Source organism: Ursus maritimus, unplaced genomic scaffold (genome assembly GCF_017311325.1).
Source record: "Ursus maritimus isolate PB19 unplaced genomic scaffold, ASM1731132v1 scaffold_16, whole genome shotgun sequence".
Lineage (NCBI taxonomy): Eukaryota > Metazoa > Chordata > Mammalia > Carnivora > Ursidae > Ursus > Ursus maritimus.
Genome location: NW_024424008.1, coordinates 62,834,562 through 62,858,437, shown reverse-complemented (window position 1 = coordinate 62,858,437; position 23,876 = coordinate 62,834,562). Strand labels below are relative to the sequence as shown.

Here is a 23,876-nt window from a genome sequence, read left to right as displayed (position 1 = left end):
GACTGACGTCTCTTGACATTTTGAAATGAAAGATATAGCTCTGTGGAACCTGCTGTTTCCACTCCCCTCTTTCAGACACCAGCCTCTCCCATTTCTGTATAAGATGCTTTAGATTAATTATATTTAGAATAATTCATCCGTCCTTCACATCCTGCGTAAAGCTGGTAAACTGTCCATACAATTTCAAGGAATTAAAGAACAGTGTGTTGTGGATTGGTTTTCTTTTATCTGATTTTCTTGTTTAGCATTTAAAAAACTATGTAGTTTTGATACTTATTTTAGAGAGTTTATTAGTAATTTATAAGAAATCATGACGTGCCATCCAGTGGCATTAAGGATTCCCTGCTGTTTATTGGCTTTGAGAAAAGGAGGGCTTTTGTTTGTTTTTAAGAAATCCTTTTAGGGATGTTTTGATCCTAGATTAAAGAAAATTGGTGCTTGAGTGTTATGTAGGTCATTAAATTCATATAAACACCCTTTGTTTTCCCCTGGAGATTTTATATCGTAAACATAAGGAGTCTGACGTTTCCTTGTATGTTGTAGAAATACTGTTTTATGTAGTAGTCCTATGAATAATTTCTGGTAAAAGCCCTAATGAAAACACCCCAAAAAATAATTTCTGTTCTTTAGAATGGGAGATCTCCAAAACACGAATCATCAGAGAACTGCTCGTTTAGGTCTGTTACTGTCCTCACTGCATGGGGAAGGGCACACTAAACCGTGCTCGGCAGTCCGTGTTCTGGCGATGAGTGCTGGTGCCACTGACCACTGGTAAAAGAGACGGAATAAAGTCATGTTTGGTGCAGTGAGATACTGGGACCAGAGATTTGGGCTGAAAAACACATCTTTTGAGTTTTAAAGGATATAATGAACAATCTAGGGTGGCAAAAACAGTGTCCTCTCACTGCTAGCGGTTGTGCACACAGATGCTCTGCGCGTGGAGATGTCCCAGGTCGTTGGAGCCCGAGGTTTCCCAAAACGTGTGTGTGTGTGTGCATGCATGTGACAGAGAGAGAAAATTTCCTAAAATAATAATAATAAGATTACAAGAATAAAAAATACATATTTATTAAGTCCCAAAGCCAAAAGTTGTTCACATCTTTCTTAATCAAAGTTAAATGTTTTGAGTCAATACTTAGAGGTCTTAACAAATTTTAATTTTTTAGATATTCGTTAACCTTTTCCTTCCAACTCCAGATATTCTTGGTAGCTGTTATAAGTGAAGTTGTATTCAAGTCTGGATGAAAACCTACCCAGTGACCAGCTGCATGCCTAAGTCTGCTCTAGGAGAGCTGGGGAGATACCCTGAAGGCCACGGGCGCTGAGCATGTGTCCCGCTCGCGGAGTCCTGGTTGGAGGGGGGTAGCATCCAGTCGTTTGAATCTTATTGAACCAGGTCTCTTGATAATCATGCATTCAAAAAATAGTCTTTTTTTTTTTTCCTTACCCTGTTTTAAATTTTTCCTGGTGATCCTAAATTTCAAGTATTTGGTTGTGGACTGTATTACTAAGGACAGGATACTTGGGATAGAGAGGAAAGAGTAGTTTGTTGTGTTTAGGTAAGAAGGGCTGTTGCTGATGACAAGTTTAACAGATAAATCTCACAAAATTTGGCCTTGGAAAGAAATTTGTAATTCCTCTAACCAACGTTTTCCAAGTGTAGCTGGGTGGTGAGAAGTATTGTGACACTGGGGGACGTTGAATACCTGTGGCCCTTGCCCCCGGGACGCCACAGAGCCACTCAGCCACTGTGGACTCCCCACACCACCAGTGGAGGTGGTGTTAAAGCAACGGAAGAGCTGGGGGCGGAAGGGAGGAGGGCTCTAAGTAGGAGTCCATCTGAGGTCCAGGGAAGCTGTGATCTCTCCAAGTTGATATAGGTAAGTGACGGAACTAGAGTCAGACCTAGAACTTTTTGGAAATTTAGGTTTCATGCAGGGAATCTTCTGGAAGCACCCCTAATTCATTCAACACTGATACATGGAGATACATGGAGGTTTCGGAGGGAAAATGACAGTGTAAGTTAATGCAGTGACTTGTATTATATTGTGACTCACCTTGAGGAAATGACCCAAAGGGAATGAGTTTCCATTGACAGAAGAGAATTGTAAAGCCTTCTACGTGAATTATCATGCCTTGTCTCTATCAGTTCTTAAGAGATTGTCTTCCTCAGTTTTGACCTTTCCCTAGACTATGAGCTTGGCAGTTCATTCTATTTAAGGAATGCTCCAATGGCCAGAAACTATGTGTCCCTTTATTACCTAGAAATTGACTTCCCTTCAAATTCGTGAATATGGTTCAGTCCCAGAAGTGTTCTCCTGGAGACACCACAGGTATTCATGCACTAGGTGTTCTGGGATCTGAACCAGTTCACTCCCCTCCTCTGGATGCCCTTCATTTCACTAGTGCCTCTTTAATTCACAGTACAGTGTTTCCTGTGGACATTATCCACTGAGAAAGGCCGTTGTGGCATTGCTCTCACCTGGCGTTTTATATGCCTTCCAAAAACCCTTTTGTCCAATCTACAGAAGTTACCTGGCAGCCTGTTTTCTGTGTAGTAGTTACTACATAATGTACTGAGTTCAAATGCAGTGTGATAGAGAAAATTTTACCTGCTCAGTTGGGAAGCAAGAGAACGGAGTTTTTTTCTGATAATCACAATCTAACCGACTCGTTCAGAAGAATACCTGGCTCCTCCTCTCTCTCTCTCTCTCTCTCTCTCTCTCTAAGATTTTATTTATTATTTGAAAGAGAGAGAGAGTGAGTGAGAGAGAGCATGATGAGCAGAGGGAGAGGGAGAAGCCGACTCCCTGCCGAGCAAGGAGCCCGCTACCTGGGGCTTGATCCCAGGACTGCGAGATCGTGACCTGAGCCGAAGGCAAATGCTTCACCGACTGAGCCACCCAGCTGCCCCCTGACTTCTCTCGACTTAGATGTGATTAAATTATCCTGGATGCTTTTTTGAGAATGACTTCTAGTCCTTAATTTAATGCAATATGCTGGATTACGGTTCATCAGCGACCGCTGTGGACCTGGCTCTTATGGGTTTGAGCACACTGAGGTCTCAGACGTCTGTGGACTCTGTTGCATCATTCAGGGTTAGCTTTTGGTCCTCTGGTCACTGCTGGGAATTACTTTCGAAGAGGAGACAGAGATCTTTCAACCTTTAATCTAAAGATAAGCCTTATCACATGGTGAGTGTGCCCGGCAAACCAATCTGATGGTGGTGGAGGGGGGGGTCTGTGCTATGCGGACTTGGTAAGTTTTGTCTCTTGGAAGCATGGAGGAGTTTTAAAAGGCTTCTGTGAGCAGGATTTGGCTTTATTGCCTGAAAGATGGTGCATTTTTGGTATGCTTTGTTTCTAAAATTTTAGATTCCCCATAAAGCTGCCCTGATGGAAAGCAAAAGCCTGCTAGGCGCAGACGTGAGGCACGGGGACGTGAAGCACGCGTCCCGGCCGCGTGCACCACAGTGTTAAACAAGCATTTACGGAAGTGAATATTTTAATGCGTAAGATTATGGAATGTCAAAATTAGTTCGGTACTGGAGGTTTGCAGTCCCACTTGTGCTTGTGTGGTGTTTGTCTCGTCTTGTTTTCAATGTTCGTTCAGGAGGGTGGGGCCAAGATAGTTTGTCAGTCACGGTAAGCAATTTGCAGGACTAACAGGACTGACGACTCGTTAGTGCACTTGTCTGTATCTGGTGACGGCTCAGTGGTGCGAGTGATTACAAAGTTGAAGGAATATGATTTTTTATGTAAGTTACTCATATTTAAAACTTAGGATCACCAAAGTCACTGAACAATAATTTAAGTTAATGGTTTATTTATGGTACTGAAGCGCCTAACATCAAACACCAAAACCAAACAAAAAACAGTAACAAAAAAACCTTAATTAGCTTTTAAAAGAAAACTGCTTCAAGTTACGTGTTACCAACTCTGCGTTGATAGCAAGTCTCCTATAAGATGTGCTGGTGAAGAAAGCCGTTGTTGACGCCACGTTCTGTGCCTACCCAGAGATTCCGATGCAAGAAACGGATTGTAGACTTCCCAAGGGAAAAGTCAAATGGATTTCTGCGGAAATAAATCAGAACGACTTAGAAGGAGAGTGGTGCCTATTCTTTGTTTGGTTTTATCCTCACTTTGTTCTGCTACCCTGGTTGCTGAGGTCATTTTATAGCTCATTCTGGACTTGCTTCAACTTGGAGAGTGTCCTGTGCGTTACTGACAGCATCCTGCTAAGCAGGGAGAGAAACTGTTTCAGATTGACTTTCGACCTGTGTTTGAGTGCCAGTTATGTGCCAAGCATACTGGTAGCCACTGGGGGGGGGGTTGTAGGCTACTACATAAATAAATCATGACCAGACGTGTTAGGTACAGTGAGGGATGGATGACAAGCAAGGTGCTCTGGAAGGGAATAATGTGGGGCGAAGCTGGCCAGTCAGGGAGGGCTGTTCCGAAGAGGGACATTGAGGCACGAGAATAACCCTGTCAAGCAAGCTCTAGACTAGAAGGTCCAAGTTTGTACTTACCAGCCAAAACTAAGGTATGCGTGGTCTTCTAAACTATAAATTCCCCTAGAAAAAGAGCATTAATAGTAGTAAGTTACATGTAATTGGAAATAAAGTTATTAATGGAACGGTGTAGTCATTAATGACTTCAGGATGGCAGGTATGTTTCAAAATATAATTCCCCTTCTCTTCTAACCAATAGTCTCATTATGTGAACTTTCTCTCCAAACGAGACTTTAGACTTTATTTCTGTAGTAGAGGGGGCAAACATGGGTATACTCTGGAGACAGAGAGAACTGAAAGCTAGTTAGCACACTTTCTCCCTTTTCTTCTCACCTCATTTAGCAATGCCTGTGTCCTGCCCCAAACTGCTTAATGACGTGATAAGGAGAAAATGTGCTGTTGGGTTTTTTGTAAGCTCCATCCACAATTGCATTTTGAAAAATGCCATTATAATAAATTTTCATGCTAGTCTTTTTGATACGTGTTCGAAAGAAGTTGAATGGACCTAAGTAATGATGTTCGATGTCAATATTTTAACAGTTTAAGGATTTAAAAACTTCAGCCCAATTATGGGGGTTTGTGGGTTGGTACTTGGGAAAGGAGAGAAGTGCAGTCTGTGGGAAGGGGGCGTTTCTATGCCTGGGACAAGACCTAGAGTAGGGGCTTAGAGGAGGCCTGCTGCTACCACCTCAAGCAGAGCAAAGCCCTGGCGTGGTCCCGCGTGATGTCGCATCAGATGGCTGAAATCAAGGGAAGACCGTAAGTGTTGGCCAGAATGTGGACCAGTTGGAACCCTCATACACTGCTGCTGGGATCCAGAAACAATGCAGCCACTTTGGAAAGCAGTTTGGCAGACCCTCAGAAAGTTAGACACACAGTCAGCTTAGGACCTGGCAGCCCCACTCGCAGGCATGCGTGTAAAGGACGCCGAAATCGTGCGTCCACACGAAAACCTGTACGTGAGTGTTCATAGCGGCCTTACAACAGTCCTTGTCCATCAGCTGACTAGCACAGCGCGCTGTACTCGTATCCTGCCATGTACTTGGCAGTAAAAAGGAAGGGAGTGTTGATACACACTAACTGTAGTTGAATCTCGAACGCACACTGGGTGACACGAGACCATCACAGAAGGCCACATGTGGTTTTGTTCCGCGCATGTGTTCTGTTGGGATAGGCAAGTCCGTAGGTCAGAAAACAGATCAGTGGCCTCCAGGAGCTGGGGGAGGGGGTACTGCAGAGGGTACGAGGGTTCATTTGGTGATGAAAATGTTCTGAAATCGGTGATGGCTACACAAGTTTGTGAATCTATAAATGTTAAAAGGGTGAAATATCTCAGTAAAACTTGCTATTTTTTTAAGGTTTTATTTTTAAGTAATGTTTACACCCAGTGTGGAGTCTAGACCCACACCTGCAGACCGGAGAGTGGCGTGGTCCGCCCCAGGAAAACTTATTTTTTAAAAAATCATTCCTGGCACAGCACTGTCCTTTAGGTCCAGAGCTCAGTGGAGTGTTGGAAAACATCTTTTGCATATTGATGATAAAAAGATTGGGGGGGGGGCCTGGCTGGCTCTAAAGATGGCACATGCAAGCTGGTCTCAGGTGGTGAGTTCAAGCCCCACCTGAGAATAGAATCTTTTAAATCTCTTAAGAAAGAAAGAAAAAGATTCATGGGATGGCTCAGTCGTTAAGCGTCTGCCTTCGGCTCAGGTCATGATCCCAGGGTCCTGGGATCGAGCCCAGCATCGGGCTCCCTGATCAGCAGGAAGCCTGCATCTCCCTCCCCACCCCCCTGCCCGCTGGTGTTCCCTCTATGTCCAATAAATAAATAAATAAAGTCTTTAAAAAAAAATTCAGTCATTAGATTAGGACCCTGTTTTTTTTTACCTTTTGTAAGAGGCAGATTCTCAGAGTGAATCAAAAAGTAATTTTCACTGAAAAAACCATTTTATATTTAAATGCATAAATTATTATGCCAATTAGTAGCAATTTTTTGTAGATGTGGATTCCAGTCCCCTAGGTCATGTAGTGAACACTTAGCTAGCAGTGGGTGTTTTGTGTTTTGCTTTTAGTTTTCAGATTGAGAGATTTGCCTATTTGTTTGTGTTTTTAGAAAAGCATTCATTTCTTTTAACAAGTTTACTATTTTATACTCTTGAGCATCCCTGAAGTATGTGCAAAACCTAAAATTTGTTTCTGAATTGACATAGCCACGCCGATATGTAAGCATGCAGTGTCGAGTAGAGACGCGCCTTCTTGGATTGTAGGGGACTTGGTGCCAGTTAGTGTTTTAAAAGTTCAAACACTGATTCTCATTTTAAATTCATGCTTAATGAGGTTGCTAGGATTGACTTTATTATCCCCAGGTTTATGGTTGACTACCAGATCTGTAACACTTTGTAATATTCCAAGGTTGAGGTTATGTTATGGAACTCTAAAAACTTTCTGAAGCTTGAGAATGCAGATGTTGAGAAGGAGGTCTGGGAGGAGACCCGTCCGTGGGGATGACGCCCTGTTTTACGGAGACAGTGGGCTTTCAGTAATTGTTTAGTCGATAGCTTGCTATCATAAAGCTGACAGGACAGATTTGTTAAGTAAAACTTGAAAGTTACTATTTCACAGTCCAGGCAGCACAGACTCCGAATTTGAAAATAATAGCTTTTAAATAAATTGTGTCATGTTTTAAGGATTTTTTTCTCTTTTCCTTCTAGAAATATTATTAAAACTGGAGAAGTTGGTCATGGAGGGAAGAGCTGGGTACTGCTGGTCTCTCCTTTTCTAGTTGCCCTGCCCCCTGTTCCCGGGAAACAAAGCCTGTTTTGTTTCCCCGCCTGCTTGTGAGGTCTCTGCTTCCCTGCTGCACGCCGCGTGGGTGCGGGCTCCGCGCTTTGTTGAAATGCTGGAGACGCTCAGAAGGTGAAGAACGGGCTGCTTGGGGAGGGGCATGAGCCTCAGCCACAGGAGATGAGCAAGGTTGTGTGAGTTGGGCATTTACATAAGCTCTTCGTGGGGAGAGCGCGCAGCACTGCCCGTATCCATAGGAAACCGCGGTCAGGTCAACACAACGAACAGGAGACTATTTGTGGTGCAGATTTTGTGCAGACTTCTGTTTAATTCTGCAGAGTTGGTTTTTCTTCATCTCTTGCTATCCTGTTTCTCTCTTTCTGTGGTTTTGAACAGTTAAGTAAGCTTAGATCTGAAAAAGACCCTACCAACCAATTCATGATGCCTTTAGTGGTGGTCACTGTCAGGAATGATCACTGCTTCTGGTATTTAATTCTGGGAAGCGTTTGGGAAGTAGAGGATATTTGCCTCTTCACTTTCATGCAGTTATGTTGTCCAGTTAGTTTTCACAAAAAATATACATATTTATATTAACTTCTAAATGTTCTATTACTGAATAAAAATCCAGTGTGGAAAGCTCGGAAGCTTTTCACGTGTTTCTTAACAGATGAAATATGTAACGTTCTATAATGTCTTTTGCAGTTCATCAAGTTTCATATTCCAGCACTCCTCAACTTAATAACGGACCGTTTCCTAGCAGTTTCTTTTTAAAATTAATTTATGTTATTGCTTGGGACTGAAAACATATTTTCCCCAATAGCTGTTGGTTCTAGGTGGCAATTTATGAGGTGTTCACTGCGTGTGATGGATTCTCAGATCAGCCCCCCAGTTCAGATCGAACTCATACTGTCGAAACTGACCCAGCACGATGGGTGAGACATGTGCGAGGGGAAGTGCAGCGAGTGTGCAGTGGAGTGCCAGGAACGTGTTTGTGCAGAGGAGGAGGATGCCTCCCGGCTGACTGGACACTTCATCTCCACTACCCGTTTTTTTCCATTTAGATTTTACTGGAAAGATAGATAAGCATATCTCTGTGAATTGTAGCATGCTTAGAAATGTAAGTGGCCTGGTAAAGTGGGAGAAGGCGGAGGGCAAAATGATTTTCTGTAAGAGCAGGANNGTTAAAGTTTAGAAAGAATTACTCTGGAGAAGGGAGCAAGGTAACATTTATGGCACATCTCCTGTTGTCCAGGCTAAAATGGGTGCTTCACATATATTAATCTCCACAGTGTCCGCAAAAGGGACGTAGGACTGCCCGTGAAGACAGTCTGAAGAAGCTGAGTATTAGATGGGTTACTGATTCTGGTCGTGGTTGGTTTGACTGTAAAGACCGTGGTGATGCCTGTCCGTTGTGCATCTTGTGTTGGTGGCAAGTAGGTGTGAGCAGTTGTATTAAATGAGGCTGTGGATGGGTGCCTGGCAGATCTTAGCTCGTAAAATTTTTGGCTTTTTTTCCTATCTATTCCCTTACAAAATACTAAACTACAAACCGTGATTATGAAAGTTTAAGCCATTTATTCTTTGTAAAGACAAATCATAAGTAAATGACTTTCATGGGTCCTTCTAAGAGACTAATAAGGCTTTCCAACAATATGGGACAGCAAGTCCTGTTTTGACGTCCCTTCTCTGCTCTGCCAAACAAAATACTAAAAGCAGATAACCAAAAAGACATAACTGAGGTCATAACTCTTAAAAAACAATCTCTGTGGATCAGAAAATAAAACCCACATACTACAGTGAGCAAGGGCAGGCAGAGCTAGGGGCCTGCCAGATTTAGGGTCCTCCGCTCCTGAGGATATCAGGAACTCAGAGTGTTAGGAACGAGGGAGATAAGAGAAACAGGCTGTGGTGCCAAAGCAAGGATCTGACTATGTGTCAAGTCACAAATTTCAGGAATCGGTGCACAGACCTTGTTCTTTTAACCACAGTGCCCAATAAAATAGTTAGCTTCAAAAAACATACATGTGGTTTGCCTTATTGGGTACTAACACATATCATTAATGTTGTGATTAAAACTGTGGTACCTAGTATAAGGTGAACAGAACAGAACAGAAAATCCAGGAACAACAACATACAGCAGTTTAGTCTGTGATGAAGATGTTTCTGGGGAAAGGATATACTTTACAGAAGTCTTAGTGGGACTAACAGGAACAAAAAGATAAAATTTGATTCATTCACGCCACATTCCAGGATAAATTCCAAATGGATTGGATTGAATTGCCAAGTAAGTATATTAAAAGGAAGCATATAGTTTTTGAATTAAAAAGTTGATGAATTCCTTTGCCATCTGGGCATGGGGAAACCATACAGCTCAAATTTCAAAAAGATTGATAAATTTGCTTAAAAAATAACTTACGTGTAAAAAAAAGAAAAAGCGAACTAAAGAGACAGATGTTAAGCAGGGAAATTATTTTTGGCTTCTGTATGGCCACAGTTGTCCACCCCTAGTCTGTAAAGATGGTCTCAAGTAGAGAATGTAAAGACTAATAACCCCATTGGAAAAGATAGGAACACAATTGATGTAAAAAATACACATGGCCCTTAAAATAGGGAAATTGTTCAAACTTTGGTGATAAAAAAATAGCAAAGTGAAGTCACACAGACCATTTCTCATCTTTCAGATTGGCAAAAAATTCAAAAGTTTGGCAAGGATTTGAGAGGGAAAAAAGCCTCCTGTATACATTACGGGGGGGGGGATGCAAGAAGTGCAGCCGCGGCGGTGTAAGGGAAGAAGGGGGGAGGTTTGGCGACACTACTTGTTTTTAACCATTAACTAAGTGGTCTCTCCCCATTAGGACTCTGACCCAAGATACAGTAGCAAAAAGACAAAATAATGTGTGTATGAGCTTGTTCTGAAATAGTGAAAACCAAATAGAAAATTGGTGAAATGGAATCCTAATTACCTATTTTTAAGAGAAAATGAGAGGAAACCTCTATGTTCTGCTTTGGAGTGATCCCAAGGATGTGTTACCAAGTAAGAGCGGGGGGCAGAGGAGTGAAGCCGTCATAGCGTGGGTGCCACCGCAGAGCTAAGAGGTCTGCCTGTGTCTGCTTGGTGTTTTAAAAAATGCACAGGACACTGGGGACTGTTGGGGGGCTGGTGGGTCGAAGTAAAGCGAGTCTGCAAGTCCGCAAGCGCGGTGTCACAAGCGAACCGTGATTGTGAGTTGGTGGCTGAGTCGCCTGGAGAGGAATTCCTTCAGGCGATTTAACCACAGCGATTTGAGGTATGCACCCAGTGAAACATCTTAAGGACCAACAATAATAAAGAAACCAGAAACTTTCTGATCATCATTTTGCTGAGCGTAAGTTCACTCATGTTATTTGAAATAACTGCGTACGTTTAGAGGGATAATGCATATTAATGTTATTAGAGCCGCACTTCTCGGCAGGAGAGAGAAAATACTTACAAGATCAGAGAAGCCAAGTAAAAACCCTGAGTGATCCATACTGAGATAATTTATGGGTGACATGCTGTAATGTTTGCTTGACAGTAATCCAGGAGACAGTGGGTGGGGATAAAGGTGAAACAGGATTAATTGTCTCTGTTTATTGATTGGAAAGCTGCATGAGAAGCATGTGAGGGTTTATCTCACGTCTGTATTTTTCCTACTTCTCTGTATGTTTAGGGAAATTATTTTGAAACTTTAAAAGATGTTGGAAGCATAGCAGCTAGTGTACTAAGTAGCTCATGACTTAAGTGGAAATCATAGCAGAAACTACAGATACTTGGAAGAGAACAGTCATGAATTACACTTTCAAAATGTAGGGTACTCGGGAAAACCATTAGGTAAAGGTGAATTTATGGATTTTAAATGCTCCAAGAAAAAATTTGAACTAAGTAAATTCAAGTCAAGAAGTTAGAAAAAGGGGGCGCCTGGCTGGCTCAGTCGTTAAGCGTCTGCCTTCGGCTCAGGGTGTGATCCCGGAGTTCTGGGATCGAGTCCCACGTCAGGCTCTTCCGCTGGGAGCCTGCTTCTTCCTCTCCCACTCCCCCTGCTTGTGTTCCCTCTCTCGCTGGCTGTCTCTGTCAAATAAATAAATAAAATCTTTAAAAAAAAAAAAAAGTTAGAAAAAGAGGGGCGCCTGGATGGCTCATTCGTTAAGCATCTGCCTTGGGCTCAGTTCATGGTCCTGGTGTCCTGGGATCAAGCCCCGCATGGGGCTCCCTGCTCGGCAGGAAGCCTGCTTCTTCCTCTCCCACTCCCCCTGCTTGTGTTCCCTGTCTCACTGTGTCTTTCTCTCTGTCAAATAAATAAATAGAATCTTTATTTTTAAAAAAAGAGATTTAAAAAAAAAGTTAGAAAAAGAAACCCCAAAGTCTGGAGGGAAAAGGCAGGCGCAGGAAGTAGGACACGGTGGTGACTGGCCTCCGTGCACTTCAGCGAGGGGCCTGGGAGGCGGACTGAGCGAAGGAGCAGAAGTGGTCTTGCGGTAACGTCCTCGGTTCTGTGTCACTGTGGTGCTGGCATCATGGCAGAGTTGGCCAGTCTTCAGTGACACTGGTGGTAGGGTTTCTCTGTTAGCACATCTCACATAGTGAAACTTATGCCTCCACGAGCACTCTGTGTTTCTAGCACCAGCTCTGTGCCAGACGCTGTGCCAGGCCCTGAGGACACACACGTGACCAGGATCCTCTGCCCGGCCCGGTGGCGGTGGCGTGAGGGAAGGGGTGCTTACCGTGCATCGTGGGCTCTGGGAAAGACTGGGCCTTCTGCCCCTGTGCCCTTGGCCTTGACCAGGTGGCCTTTGTGGGGCAGCAGGGGACATGTGAGAAACCCTCACAAGGAGTTGGGCATGTGCCTGGGACCCCATAAGTCACAGGGGTTTGGTAATGAGCATCATGAGAGAGACCAGTGTGTCCTTTTCCTTTCTTCTCACGTCCTGGTGTCAGGATTATGGTGGTCTCGTCAAAAATCTTCTGTAGAAAAGGTTGTAGAAGACTGGTATTCTTCCTTCAACGTTTGTGAAGTTGTCAGGGCCTGAGGTTCTCTTGGTTGGTGTATATTAAACACTTACTGAAGCAGGGACCCAAAATTTCACCTCAAACAGTTGACTGTGTATCTGAAAGGTGGTCTGTCGTTACCATTTTCCTGTCCTAACACGTGGCATCTGCTCAGGGAGGCTGTAGGATCCGTGGTTTGATCAGGGTTGTGTCAGTGCAGAAGCCCACTGGTCGGAGAAGCCGTCGTCACTGACTGTCACGTGGTGTCAGAGGCCCCACCACAGGGACAGTGCTGACGGCCTGGGCGGCCTGAGGCGACTGTGGAGACAGAGGAGACATTCAGGTGCTTGCAGGCTTACGTCTGCTTGCTTTATTAGAGGTTCTGTGTGTGTGTGTGTGTGTGTGTGCAGGGTATATTAAGGATTGATCATTTTAATTATTTTTTAAGATTTTATTTTTAAGTCATCTCTACATGTGATATGGGGCTGGAACTCAGGACCCTGGGCTCCAATCGCACGCTCCCCTGGCTGAGCCTGCAGGCGCCCCAGGGATTGAGCATTTTAATGGGCTTTACTGCTCAGAATGCTTTGTGTCATTTGCTTTGGGAGATGTATTTTTAATTAAATCTGTATTTATATTTGTAATAAACAATGTGTTCACATTCAGATGTCAAAAGTTACCAAAAAATGTCTTTGCAACTCCGTCCTCTCATCACGGGGTTTCCCAGCTCCAGAGCCAGCAGACGTTAGCTGCTTCTGGGCCGTGCGTCCCTTCCTGTGTTCTGGGTCTGCACGGAATATGTATTTCCCCTCCCTTCCGTATACTTTGTGTCCTACACCTGGCTTTTAGCCTCATACGTCTTCAGCCGTTCCATTCGGTTGCAGACGGGAGCTCCCTCCTGTCTCTTGGTCCTTGCCTCGTGTCTTGAAGGACAGCAGTGGCAGCAACAGGAATAACAGGTGGACCCAACGTTGTGCTAGTGATGGATTTTCAGGTTATTTCCAGTTTTCCTGCCCTAAAGGCAAAAAGGCTATGTTGAATATTCCTAGTTGGTGCCAGTTGTTCAGGATAGATGTTTTGTTTCATTGCAGCCATGAACCAGAGAATCAGCCAGAGCGCCCCGGTGAAGCAGCCCCCGCCCCTGGCCCCACAGAGCCCTCCCGGGGGCGTCCTGGGCAGTGGCGGCTCCAGCCAGCAGCAGCAGATGCGGCTCCAGCAGCTGCAGATGGAGAAGGAGCGGCTGCGCCTGAAGCAGCAGGAGCTGCTCCGCCAGGTGAGGCCCCAGGTTAGAGGCCAGCCTTCTGCTCTTGGGGTGTGCTTCCTGCGTGCAGTCCGGGCGTTTCCCTGTGGCGCTCAGTAGCTCAGCGGAGCGCTGGTCCTTCACCTCTGCAGCAACCCAGACACGCGGTCTCCGGCTCGGGCCTTGTCCCCCACCGGCCGCGGCGTGGCACACAGGCCGCGTCCGGGGGCCTCAGAGCTGTAGGTGACCGGACTCTGAGGCCGCTGTGTGGGGAGCCCTGTCTGGGGGAGTGCATCCATAATGAGCAGACAGGTTTCCGCTGAATCTGAGACGTTTTATTGAAAATGGTACAAGCAACCCCAAGTTTAGACAATCCTGTTGTGCCTTAAAATTACCTGCTCTGCGCGTTCCCTCAGGTGGGGCCGCGGCAGGACTGACATTTCCGTGAGTCTTCTCTCAGGAAGTGCTGTCGGGCTCCTTTGTCAGGAGGGTATGCAGCCCCCGTGTCAGAACCAGGGGTCGACGGTCTCTCCTTTCCAGAGGTGAGGTCTGAGTTCAGGGACCAGGACGCAGTCTTAGCAGAGCAGTGTATGTTGTAATTTTCATAGAAATTGTTTGGACAATAGAAACAGTGCAATTTTGAAAGTAGGCAGAAGGTGAAGGTGTGTGAAGACAGAACGTCCTTCTCTGTCCTGAGTCCTGTCCTCGGGGTGTTTGGAATGGTTAGCTTCTCGTTTTCGTTGTTCACTGACATTCTTTTTGTCCACACACATGAAACGCATGTATCTGCTATTTTTCCACTGAACTGTAGCCTCCCAAGTGTAGAATGAGGACACCATGACACTCCACATTTCTGCTCCCAGGGTGCAGGCCTTGAATCAGGCACGTTCATGAGGCGAGCTGTGTCCCAAGAGTGTCGCTGGACGTGCACGGTCGTGGTGGCGTCACCGGACTCTGATGTGGGACTTGAGAAACTGGGCCCTGGGGAAGGGGACTCAGCCCTGGAGGTCCAGACAGACCCACCTTGCACGGTCATCCCCGTGTAATCCTAGCGTGCCGGGCGCCCACAGCAAGCTGGAAGGAGGCCAGTGAGCGCTTGCTGCGGTGTCGTGTCAGGGCGTGGTCCCTGACAGACGCATTTCTTTATCTGCCATTAAGAAGGTGGAGAAAGGAAGCCTATTAACACCGTTTATTGTACCTTTGACTAACAGATGACTGTAAAGAGAAGGTATTTTTCATTTAAATAAAACTTTATCATCAGAACAAGGTAGCACCATCAAGAACATAATTGTGCATCTGTTAGAAGAAATAAAGCAGCGGAAGAGCCTGTTTGCAATGCTTTTCGCTTTGTTACTCATGGCTAGCTGGTGTGAGTACACACAAGTCTGGGTGTCACACACGAGTTGTAGACTATCAAAACCAAGAAATCTTACTAGGAAAAATTACTTAATTGTTCATGTCACCATTCATCATTTTGTTGTATGCCATAGATCAGCCTGAGATTTTTGTTTGTTTTGTTGTTTTGTAGTGTTTTGTTTTGGTGGGCGATGCTGCTGTTTATAAAACTCTTCCTTCTGGAGAATTTTTCTGTCTTATTCTCACTCTTACTGCGGGTGATGGGTCCTAGACAAAACAGCCTAACTTCCTTTAAGGGCGGCTTTGTTTCTTCTTTACACCAACTGTGTTGTCTTTTCTCATGTTGAAGTGACAGACCTGCTCTGTTCTCTCATACTAATAGTCTGTTGGTTAGGGTTTTTTTGGTTTTGTTTTTGGCGATCAGACTAAATTCAGCAAGTCTGAAGTCTGGCTTCCTGTGAATTTCTTCCCTTGTTAGTTGCTCTTATCACTGAACATCCAATGACATTTTTCCTGCTCCTTCTAATACTCAGAAGCACAGAAACCTCCCTGACCAGTATCCGATTTTGTTTGAGTCCTGACACTTAAAGCCTGCTGTCCTGTCCTCATTGCTGTTCAGTACTCCTGAGGTTTCAGTTTGTTACGTGGTGATTCCATTGGCTCCTGTCTTCCTCGGTCTGCTGCTTCTTGGGCTGGCTTGGGAGTTCTGTGCTATGGTGACATGTCTGGATGAAATTTGTAAGTCAGCCTACACAGCCAAACCATGTGGCTTAAAGTAATTTTTATCCATCTTATTTTTTACTCTTAGGCAATGCGGAATATCAATCCCAGCACAGCAAATTCTCCAAAATGTCAGGTAGGCTCTTATCTGATGTTTTAGCGTTAAAAAAAAAAAAAAAGATATTAAATTAGGAAAGTGAGAAACTTGTACTCCAGGGGCCTGTCCTCACTGAACGTTAGCCCAGGGTGTGACTTTGAGCCATCTTTCTCCGAAATACTTAACGTTAACATTGCCATTCCCAGAAGGTCTACGCTGCCTTCTTCCTCCCTGCTCCTTCCAGAGAGCTTCTAGCACTCAGTTTGAGTCCACGGAAGTCTTGTTTTATTCCATATTTGAAGTGTGTTATGTCTCAGTCGTACCTCCTGTCAGCCTGGAGGTGTGCCCGATTGTCATTGCCTAGCTTAAAATAGTATTCATAATGATTGATAGGAACGAATCACTGGAACAGTAACAGAATGGCACGGCTTGTCTCCTTGGGCGGACTACTTTAAGAGAGTCCTAATCTACTCTTAGGGGAAAAATTCTTTCCAGGGCATTCCAAAGGAAGAATATCACAATTATCAGAAGAGGGAAGGGTCTGCTTGGGCTGTGTTGTGGGTTTCTGTGTTGACTTTATCAGCTTGTCTCCCTGATGAACCCCAGAGAGCCCTGGTTGAAAAGGTATCTTACTTAGATGGAGAGATTGTGGCCATTTGTCCTGACTCAGGCCCTTATCTGATTGAAGGGAAGAGTCTCAGTCTTGAAAACAAACAGATTCTCTGTGCTCAGGGTTCACAAGATTTAAAGGACTGAAGAGCTAGGGGGTCATTGCACTTTTCGATGGTGGCCGGAAGCCACCACGCGCCACCTTGTGCGCTACAGGGTTGAAGAGCCTGTGCCCTAAGTGGGAGTTGGCAGAATTCCACTCATTTCGGATACTGTCATCGTGCCCATCGGAGTCCATGCCAGTCATGTCAGAGATAGTCCCCATAGAGACCAGTTAACTTGGGGAGAGGAAAAACTCTCTTCCGTATCCCATAAATGCCTTCGTTAAGCAAGACAGCAGGTGGGTAAGGACATGACTCCCGGAAGTTGTCTTTCATGGAGCAGAGCTCATCCTCGCGGTGAGAGCTACCGTCACCACATAGACCTGGCAAGAGCCCGCAGCACGGGCCTTTAAAAAGTGAGGATATTTCCCTTGATTTTGCTCTGAAGTGTTTCTGAAAGAAGGCTTTTCTTTGTGATAAGTGAGGTGGAGACTAAGGAGCAGAAATTAACTCAAATGAGATTTGGGTTTAAGCAAAAAGTCCTCCATGCCAAAAGTGTCTTGAAGTTGTTTCTTTTTTTTCCTACTGAGATCTTCAACTGTAAATCTGATAAATAAATACCTTAAGGTCTTTATTTCACATTTGAGTGTAAGTGTAAATAGTAGCTCTTATTAAAATTATCAGTTCTTAGCTTTTTTTTTTTTTAGTAGTAAAGTTTCAGAAAGGGTAAGGCTTACAAGTAATAAAAATTCTATTAAATTTATATGGTATTAAAATTGCAGACTTGATTCCTTAGATTTGTTTAAGCCAGAACAAGAAACCTGAAAGAGGTTTTGAAAAATCAACCTCGGGTATGTTAGAGAATGAAGTACCGATTTGTTGTATAAGTTTTTATTTGTCAATGTATTTACCGGGCAGTTGTGGGGATGTCAACAAATGTTATGAAATTTGGTGTGGGGTTGAATTTGGAGCAGCTCAAAAACATAGACTATGGTGGTGTTTGTGTCAGGCAAGCATTGTGTTCTCACCTGTTCTCCGGATGGCCTTCAGGTAGATGCCAGGAAACGGTTTCACAAAGAGGAGTCTTCTCTGGAGGGTTGCCACGGTAACCAGGAAAAGCCAAGAAAAGCTTTCCAGTCTCAAGGAACAAAATGCATAAAAGAATAATGGAGAAAGGGGGACAGATCCAATATTTGAGTGCCAAACACTGTTCAAAGTCTTATTTTACTTTTCTAGTAGGAATTAGTACACATGAGTTACCAAGCAACCTGAAATCAGTGTCATTACTCTATAATTAGGTATGTAATTATATACTTCAGATGCTGTGGGATGTGGGAAGGTACCAGACTTCAAAATGTTTACAACAGTAGTCATTTCAAAAGCTGTCTTTTAATTTTTTCCAAATAGGATTAACTACACAGACTGTATAGGAGGGTTCTCTGGTCACATAAAGTGACGTCAGTGTGGGAGAGGTTAATGCAGAATTCTGAAAAATTAAACCACTTTAGAGGTGTTAGTATATCTTAAAGGTGGAAATGATCAGCTTAATTTGTTAGGGTTTGTTTGCAGAATTTCGGGAAAACGTCTTCAGAGAACTTAAGGTTTTTAATTTCATTTTGATTATTCACTACTTCTATGCTTCAAAAGCTATTTCTGTTTTCAGAAGAAACTTTTCAAAATTATAAACGTCATCTTTGCTCCTGGAAGTTGAGCCTTTAATGTTCAATTTTCTAGATCTGTTTCTTTCTAATATATCAATTACCGCTTTGTAAATTGGGAGACCTTTAGAGAGAGTCGGTTAGGAATGCATCACAGTTTCTGTTTCAAGGTCTTGTGAAACAAAACACTTTGAGAAAGATAGTACCCCTGAGTGTGAATATTTTTGCCTTCTCTTGTGCCTGAGAATGGGGCTCCCCAACACCAATGAGATGAAGCTGGGCTGGATTCCTTAGCCTGTCCTGCCCCGCCCCACTGTCTGCAGCAGCCTCCCTCATTCCCTCCCTCCCTCCCTCTTCCTCTGGCTTCTGTCCTCTGGCCCTGATTCTGCTCAGGAGCTTGTCCCCTCCCCTCTTGCCCATCCAGATTCTCCAGTTCCTTTATAGGGCCTAGGTCAAAACCCATCCTTATTGGCCTTCTCAGGATTCTTGAAACGACTCAGAGCATACAGACAAGACTGCTCTGTCTCGGTATCTCAAGTTAATTTCTGAGCAAATAATTGCTTCAATCTTCATAGAAAGTATAGCTGCAAATACTTTGCACCTAATGAGTATTAGTTGCCATTCCTGATGGGTAGTAATAAATACACATCAGAGTCAGTCCCTGGTTCAGCGGGCGGGAAAGCCCTTCATATGAACGTGGAGAGCACTGAGTCACACTCTGCACCTGCACTGCTGAACGAGGGTGGATGTCCACAGTTCTGGCCAAAACGGAGCAAATCATACCACTGTTCAGGGCCACGCGAGAACAATGGCCATCATCAGTCTTGTTTTCCCTGAATTTAGTACCAGTAGAAAATTTGGCTTTTTATTCCTCCAAATTGTCTTTCCTGTCAACAGACGCTAGAAAAGCTGTTTCAGAGTCCAGTTAACTTTCCCCAAGATTATCCCTCCTCTTTTTGAAGTCCTCATATTGAATAAACCGTAAATTTATTTAAAGGTGTTTATTTTATTTTTAACAGGCATGTTGGGAACTCTAAGCCTCACGCCCATGTTACTCTGATAGGTTATCTCATTTGTTTTATTCATTAAGGTCTCTATAATTTGAAGAATGTTAAAGTGTTTATTCCTTTGACATTATAATTAACACAATTATAGAAGACCTAATTCTAGACCTCTGTCAGAAAGAGTGCTGAATCCCAGGATACTGCTGGAAACGGCAGACGGCAAGTCTGTCTCGGAGATCGCCTTTCGGGGTTCAGTGCCGTAACAATCCCCCGAGCTGGGTGTACACATTTTTTAAGTAAAAAATGTTGCTCTGAAGTTGAAGATGATTTGGTAAAGTGGCACACACATTAAAAAGCAGCATTCTAAACATTGGCTAAATGTTTTAAAATCCCTCAGACATACTGCAATCTTGTGTGGCTGTTGAATGCTGAGCCGGGAAGCTGGGCATGGCAAGGCCTGTCTTGAACAGCTAGAAGAAATGGCTTTCTTCCTCCTCTGTTTTTAAAATTGTGGACAGACACTGCTATCACTAAGACAAGCTATTATAAGATGTATATTTTTAGAGTTACTCTCCATTTCTAAATTTGGATTTCTAGTTCACCAAACTTCTTAAGCAAATCAGTGACCCAGAGAAACACAAACCAACCTTCTGTTGTGTGCCACGTGTTACCTAAAATGGACGGATGGACCGTTGCATAGCTTAGTGCGCGCTAAAGACAAAATTGCCTCAAGAAAGGAATTTAAAGTTGGTGTTGTATTTTATAGAACTTTCTATAAATGGAGTCATAATTTTTTACCTATTACGATTATTTTGAGGTTTGTTCATGTTCATTCATTCTTCCTTTTTATTGTTAACTAGGATTCCCTTGTAGGGCTATCTGGCGATTATTTATCTTTTTACTTATTGATAGACATTGGAGTTGTCCCAATTTTTGACTTTGTGGAGACACATGCTTTGATTTCTTTTGGGTACCTTAAGAATTCAGTAACCCAGCAATATTGTAAAAGTTTCCAGACTGCTGACTTCTGCCTTTCTCCTTATTTTTCTAAATGGTGTGAACCAAAGTACTGATTTTATATGGGGCCAAAATACTTTAACTATCAGATGTATATTATCTTAAAGTGTCTTTTTTTACCCCGTGGGAAATGATACTGCTATTTAAGTAAGAGGAGGGAAATATAAAAAGGACCAGTGGCTCATGGCTAGATCCCAAGGCCATACAAGTCCACTGTATAAAGCAGGCAAACTTGGGTTTTCCCTTACAGACCATCCTGGAAAGTCCCCTGCAGACAGAGCTGGGACCATGCGTTGCACTTACAGTGCGCATAGCTGTGACTCCAAGTGTGTCCCACATTAGCTAACGTTTACAAGCTCAGTGGGAAAAGCTGCCACATTTTTGTATTATTACAGAAGAATATGAGCTAAAAATACTTGCTTCATTTAGAAAAAGTCAAATACTCTGAAAGAACTTTTTGACCCTTGAAATACAGAAGCATGATTAAATTTTGGCTAAACTTTCTATAACTTGCTTTTCTCCATTTTTGAAAGTCTGTCAAACTATTTATTCTAACTACCTTTGGGAAAAAGAGAAGCTTAACAAACTTGTATTTTTAGCTTAGTATTCTAATTTTAGGCATTTGTTCAGAGTCAGAAACTCCTTAGAGATAGACATAACTTTCAACATGAACTGTTTCAACTGAAATCCGTTTTTAGAGACGATCCAGTTATGTCCCAAACCTTGTTTTTGAAACCGCTCTGCCAGATTTACCCAATTACAAAATTATGTCCATATTCATCCAAAGTGTGTTTTGCTAAAACGACTTTATCACAGTAAACTTCCTCTGTATGGTTTATATAGATATATACAGGCTTTATTTTTAAATGCAGTATAATGGAGAAAAAAATTTCTATGGAATGTATTTTTTTGGTTTAAAAATTCAGATTATGTAACTTTGTTTCATACTTAGGCGTATTATAATTATTTTTCTCTGAAGTCACTTAAGCCGTGATTTCACGGCTCCTCACGGAGCTGGGCGGCGTCTGCAGGGGCTTGGCCCGCTCTGACTCCACGCTCCCTTTCCTGTGGGATCTGATGCGGTGGAGCGCGGTGTAAGACGCCCCAGTTTCCACCTCTGACACCTGCCCTCGTAGAGCTGTGTCTGTACGGTGTGCGTGTTGTACGGGAGGTACGGGTGTTTGTTTTTATACTCATTTGAAGTCCAGTCCTCAGTCAGGGAGGGAAAATAAGGCATCAATGCATATAGTTTCCTTCCCCTGTTTTTGACAGTTTGTTTCAAATATCAACAGAATTTTTCCATCTTCCTTGTTGAACCCAGTGAAATAAATTACATGAACAACAGATGAAAATATTAACATTAAGAATTTATGACTTGGGGAAGGGGCTTCCAAGTCAACTTTAATTACTTAAAGCAATTTGTTTTCAAATACTGGGCTATGTTAAGAATGTATCCGTTTTGGGATAATATGTGGATAAGTTATTATACCTCAGTAAAGCTGTTCAGAAATTACTTAGGGGGTCTTATCTGTTGTGTTCTTTTTCTGTAACTAGAAGTTTTGAAACTGAGCTGAATATTCATATCTTGATATGGTTTCTACAACCTGTGTAGACGTGTCCTTGTCCTTCTTGCGTTATATTTGTTTTCATGCCAGATTCTTCCCTGTTTGGTTGATAACGCGGACAGCCTCCCACTCCCACCAGTGGAATGAAATGGTACCTCCTCTTTGACCCTTTGAGGCCCGCTTTAGATGAGTCTCTGGATGGCCCTTCGTCATGGCCCAGAGAAGTATGTCTCTAGTCCTTCAGGGTCGTTGGGCATCTCCTTACGCCTGTCTCCAAATTCACGCCCTTTGTGAGTGTGGGTAGATGGTTCTGCTCTGTGTGCTGGCAGCAGAAATTCAGTTGTCAGAGACAGCAGCGAGTAAAAATAGGGCAGCTTCGAACAAGCAAAGTGGCAAAATCCAAGTACCACCTGACAGTTAGCTTTAATTTCAAAAAATAATCTCAGAAAAGTGGGAACTTATCAAAAGGAGTAAAATAAAAATTTGTAAAAAACACTGTAAAAATGATAACTGACGTGCCAGCTGTTTGAGCAGTGACTTCCGGGTTAGTGTCCTGTCACGTGCTTGCGCTGCAGAATCAGTGTGCGCTTTCGGTGGACGTGAACGGGACTGAGGCCCTTGTTGATTGGAAGATTGGAAGGTCCGCGGCCTCCGCACGGAGCTCCGAGCCTCTGCGTCATCCAGGGCCTAGGTTTTTCTCACACTCAAGTCCATTCCTGTTTACAGCCTCATGTTTTAATAGCAACGTAAATTCTTCAGAGAGTCGGAAGTTACTCTTTTATGCTCCAGAACTGCCCATTCATTCGTTTGGGGGCCCTTCAGGGACAGAGAAGAAGTAAATAATTACAACATTGTGTGATAAGTGCTGAGAGGATGTTACATACATGCTGAAGACTGTTAGGGTCATCACAGAGAGTTCCCTGGGGACAGAAACCGAGTCCGAAACAGCGAGGAAGAAAGAAGTGCTGTAGTCAAAAAGCACATGTGGGAGGGGCCGGGAGCAGATGCAGGGCACGCAGACGACGGGAGTCCACAGAAGCCACTGGCACAGTGGGTTGGCCTCTAGCAGGAAGAGGGGAGAAACACCTGCTTTCTGAGAAGGTCCAGGGATGGGTGTGACTGGAGATAGCTTTGCGGGGAGCAGAAAGGGATGGCAGGAGGAGCCACAGAGCCAGAGTCCTCACTGGCCTCGGTGTCCTCGCTCACATGGGACAGAGGTGGGAATGCACCTGAGAGCATGTGCCACATGTGGGGTGGCGACTGTGAAAACGTGAGGAAACACCGCCCAAAGGACAAAATCAGAGAGTGGTACTAAGCACCCATTCAAAGCCAAAGACCATTGATTTATAACAGGCTGAGTAGCTGTTTGACTGTTCTCTAGTATTTCTTAGCAGTCTCAGTATAGAAATGAAGCGAGCACTTTTTTAACATTGAGTCAAGGTGGCAATTTGTTGAGATAAAATTATGCGTATATTTCAGGACGTGAAAGGTGCTCATGTGTATTTCACATGATCTGCTCAGAGCTCAGGCTCGCAGGGAAGGAGAAAAAGAAACCGGGAATTGGCCCATCGAAAGATGCTCAACGTCACTCATCATCAGGGAGATGTAAATCAAAGCCAGGATGAGGCGCCTGGGTGGCTCCGTCAGTGAGGCGTCTGCTTGGCTCAGCTCATGATCCCGGGGTCCTGGAATCGAGTGCCGCATCAGGCTCCCTGCTCAGCAGGAAGTCTGCTTCTGCCTCTGCCTCTGCCTCTGCCCCTCCCCCAGCTGGTGCCCACACTCGCGTGCACACGTACTCTCTCTCTCAAATAAATAAAATCTTAAAAAACCTACAATGAGATAGCATCTCGCATCTATCGGAATGGCTCAAATCAATAGGAAACAGGTGTCAGTGAGGATGTGGAGAAGCGGGAACCCTCGTGCACTGTTGGCGGGAATGCAAACTGGTGCAGCCACTGTGGAAAACAGTACACGGGTCCTTCGAAAAGTTAAATACACAGCTACCCTGTGACCCAGCAGTTCCACCTCTGGGTCTTTATCTGAGGAAAACAAAAACCACAAATTCAAAATGATACATGCACCCCTCTGTTCACTGCAGCTTATTTGTAGTAACCAAGATGTGGAGACAACCTCAGTGTCCATTCAGCTGTCAGTCACGTAACAGCCTGAGTGTGCATCCATCATTGAATGGATAAAGAAGTGTGTGTTTG

General features: G+C 43.9%; 1 protein-coding gene across 5 annotated transcripts in view; it reads left to right on the top strand.

Moving 5' to 3' along the window:
• YAP1 (Yes1 associated transcriptional regulator) overlaps positions 1–23,876 on the top strand; it is a 116,235-nt gene that overhangs the window by 81,491 nt on the left and 10,868 nt on the right. For 3 of the 5 annotated variants that reach the window (XM_040631293.1, XM_040631291.1, XM_040631295.1), the window contains 2 exons: positions 13,391–13,572; positions 15,704–15,751. In XM_040631293.1, the coding sequence (XP_040487227.1) occupies positions 13,391–13,572; positions 15,704–15,751 (230 nt within the window). The remainder of the gene's footprint in view (positions 1–13,390; positions 13,573–15,703; positions 15,752–23,876) is intronic. The other 2 variants (XM_040631294.1, XM_040631292.1) reach the window with 1 other exon arrangement.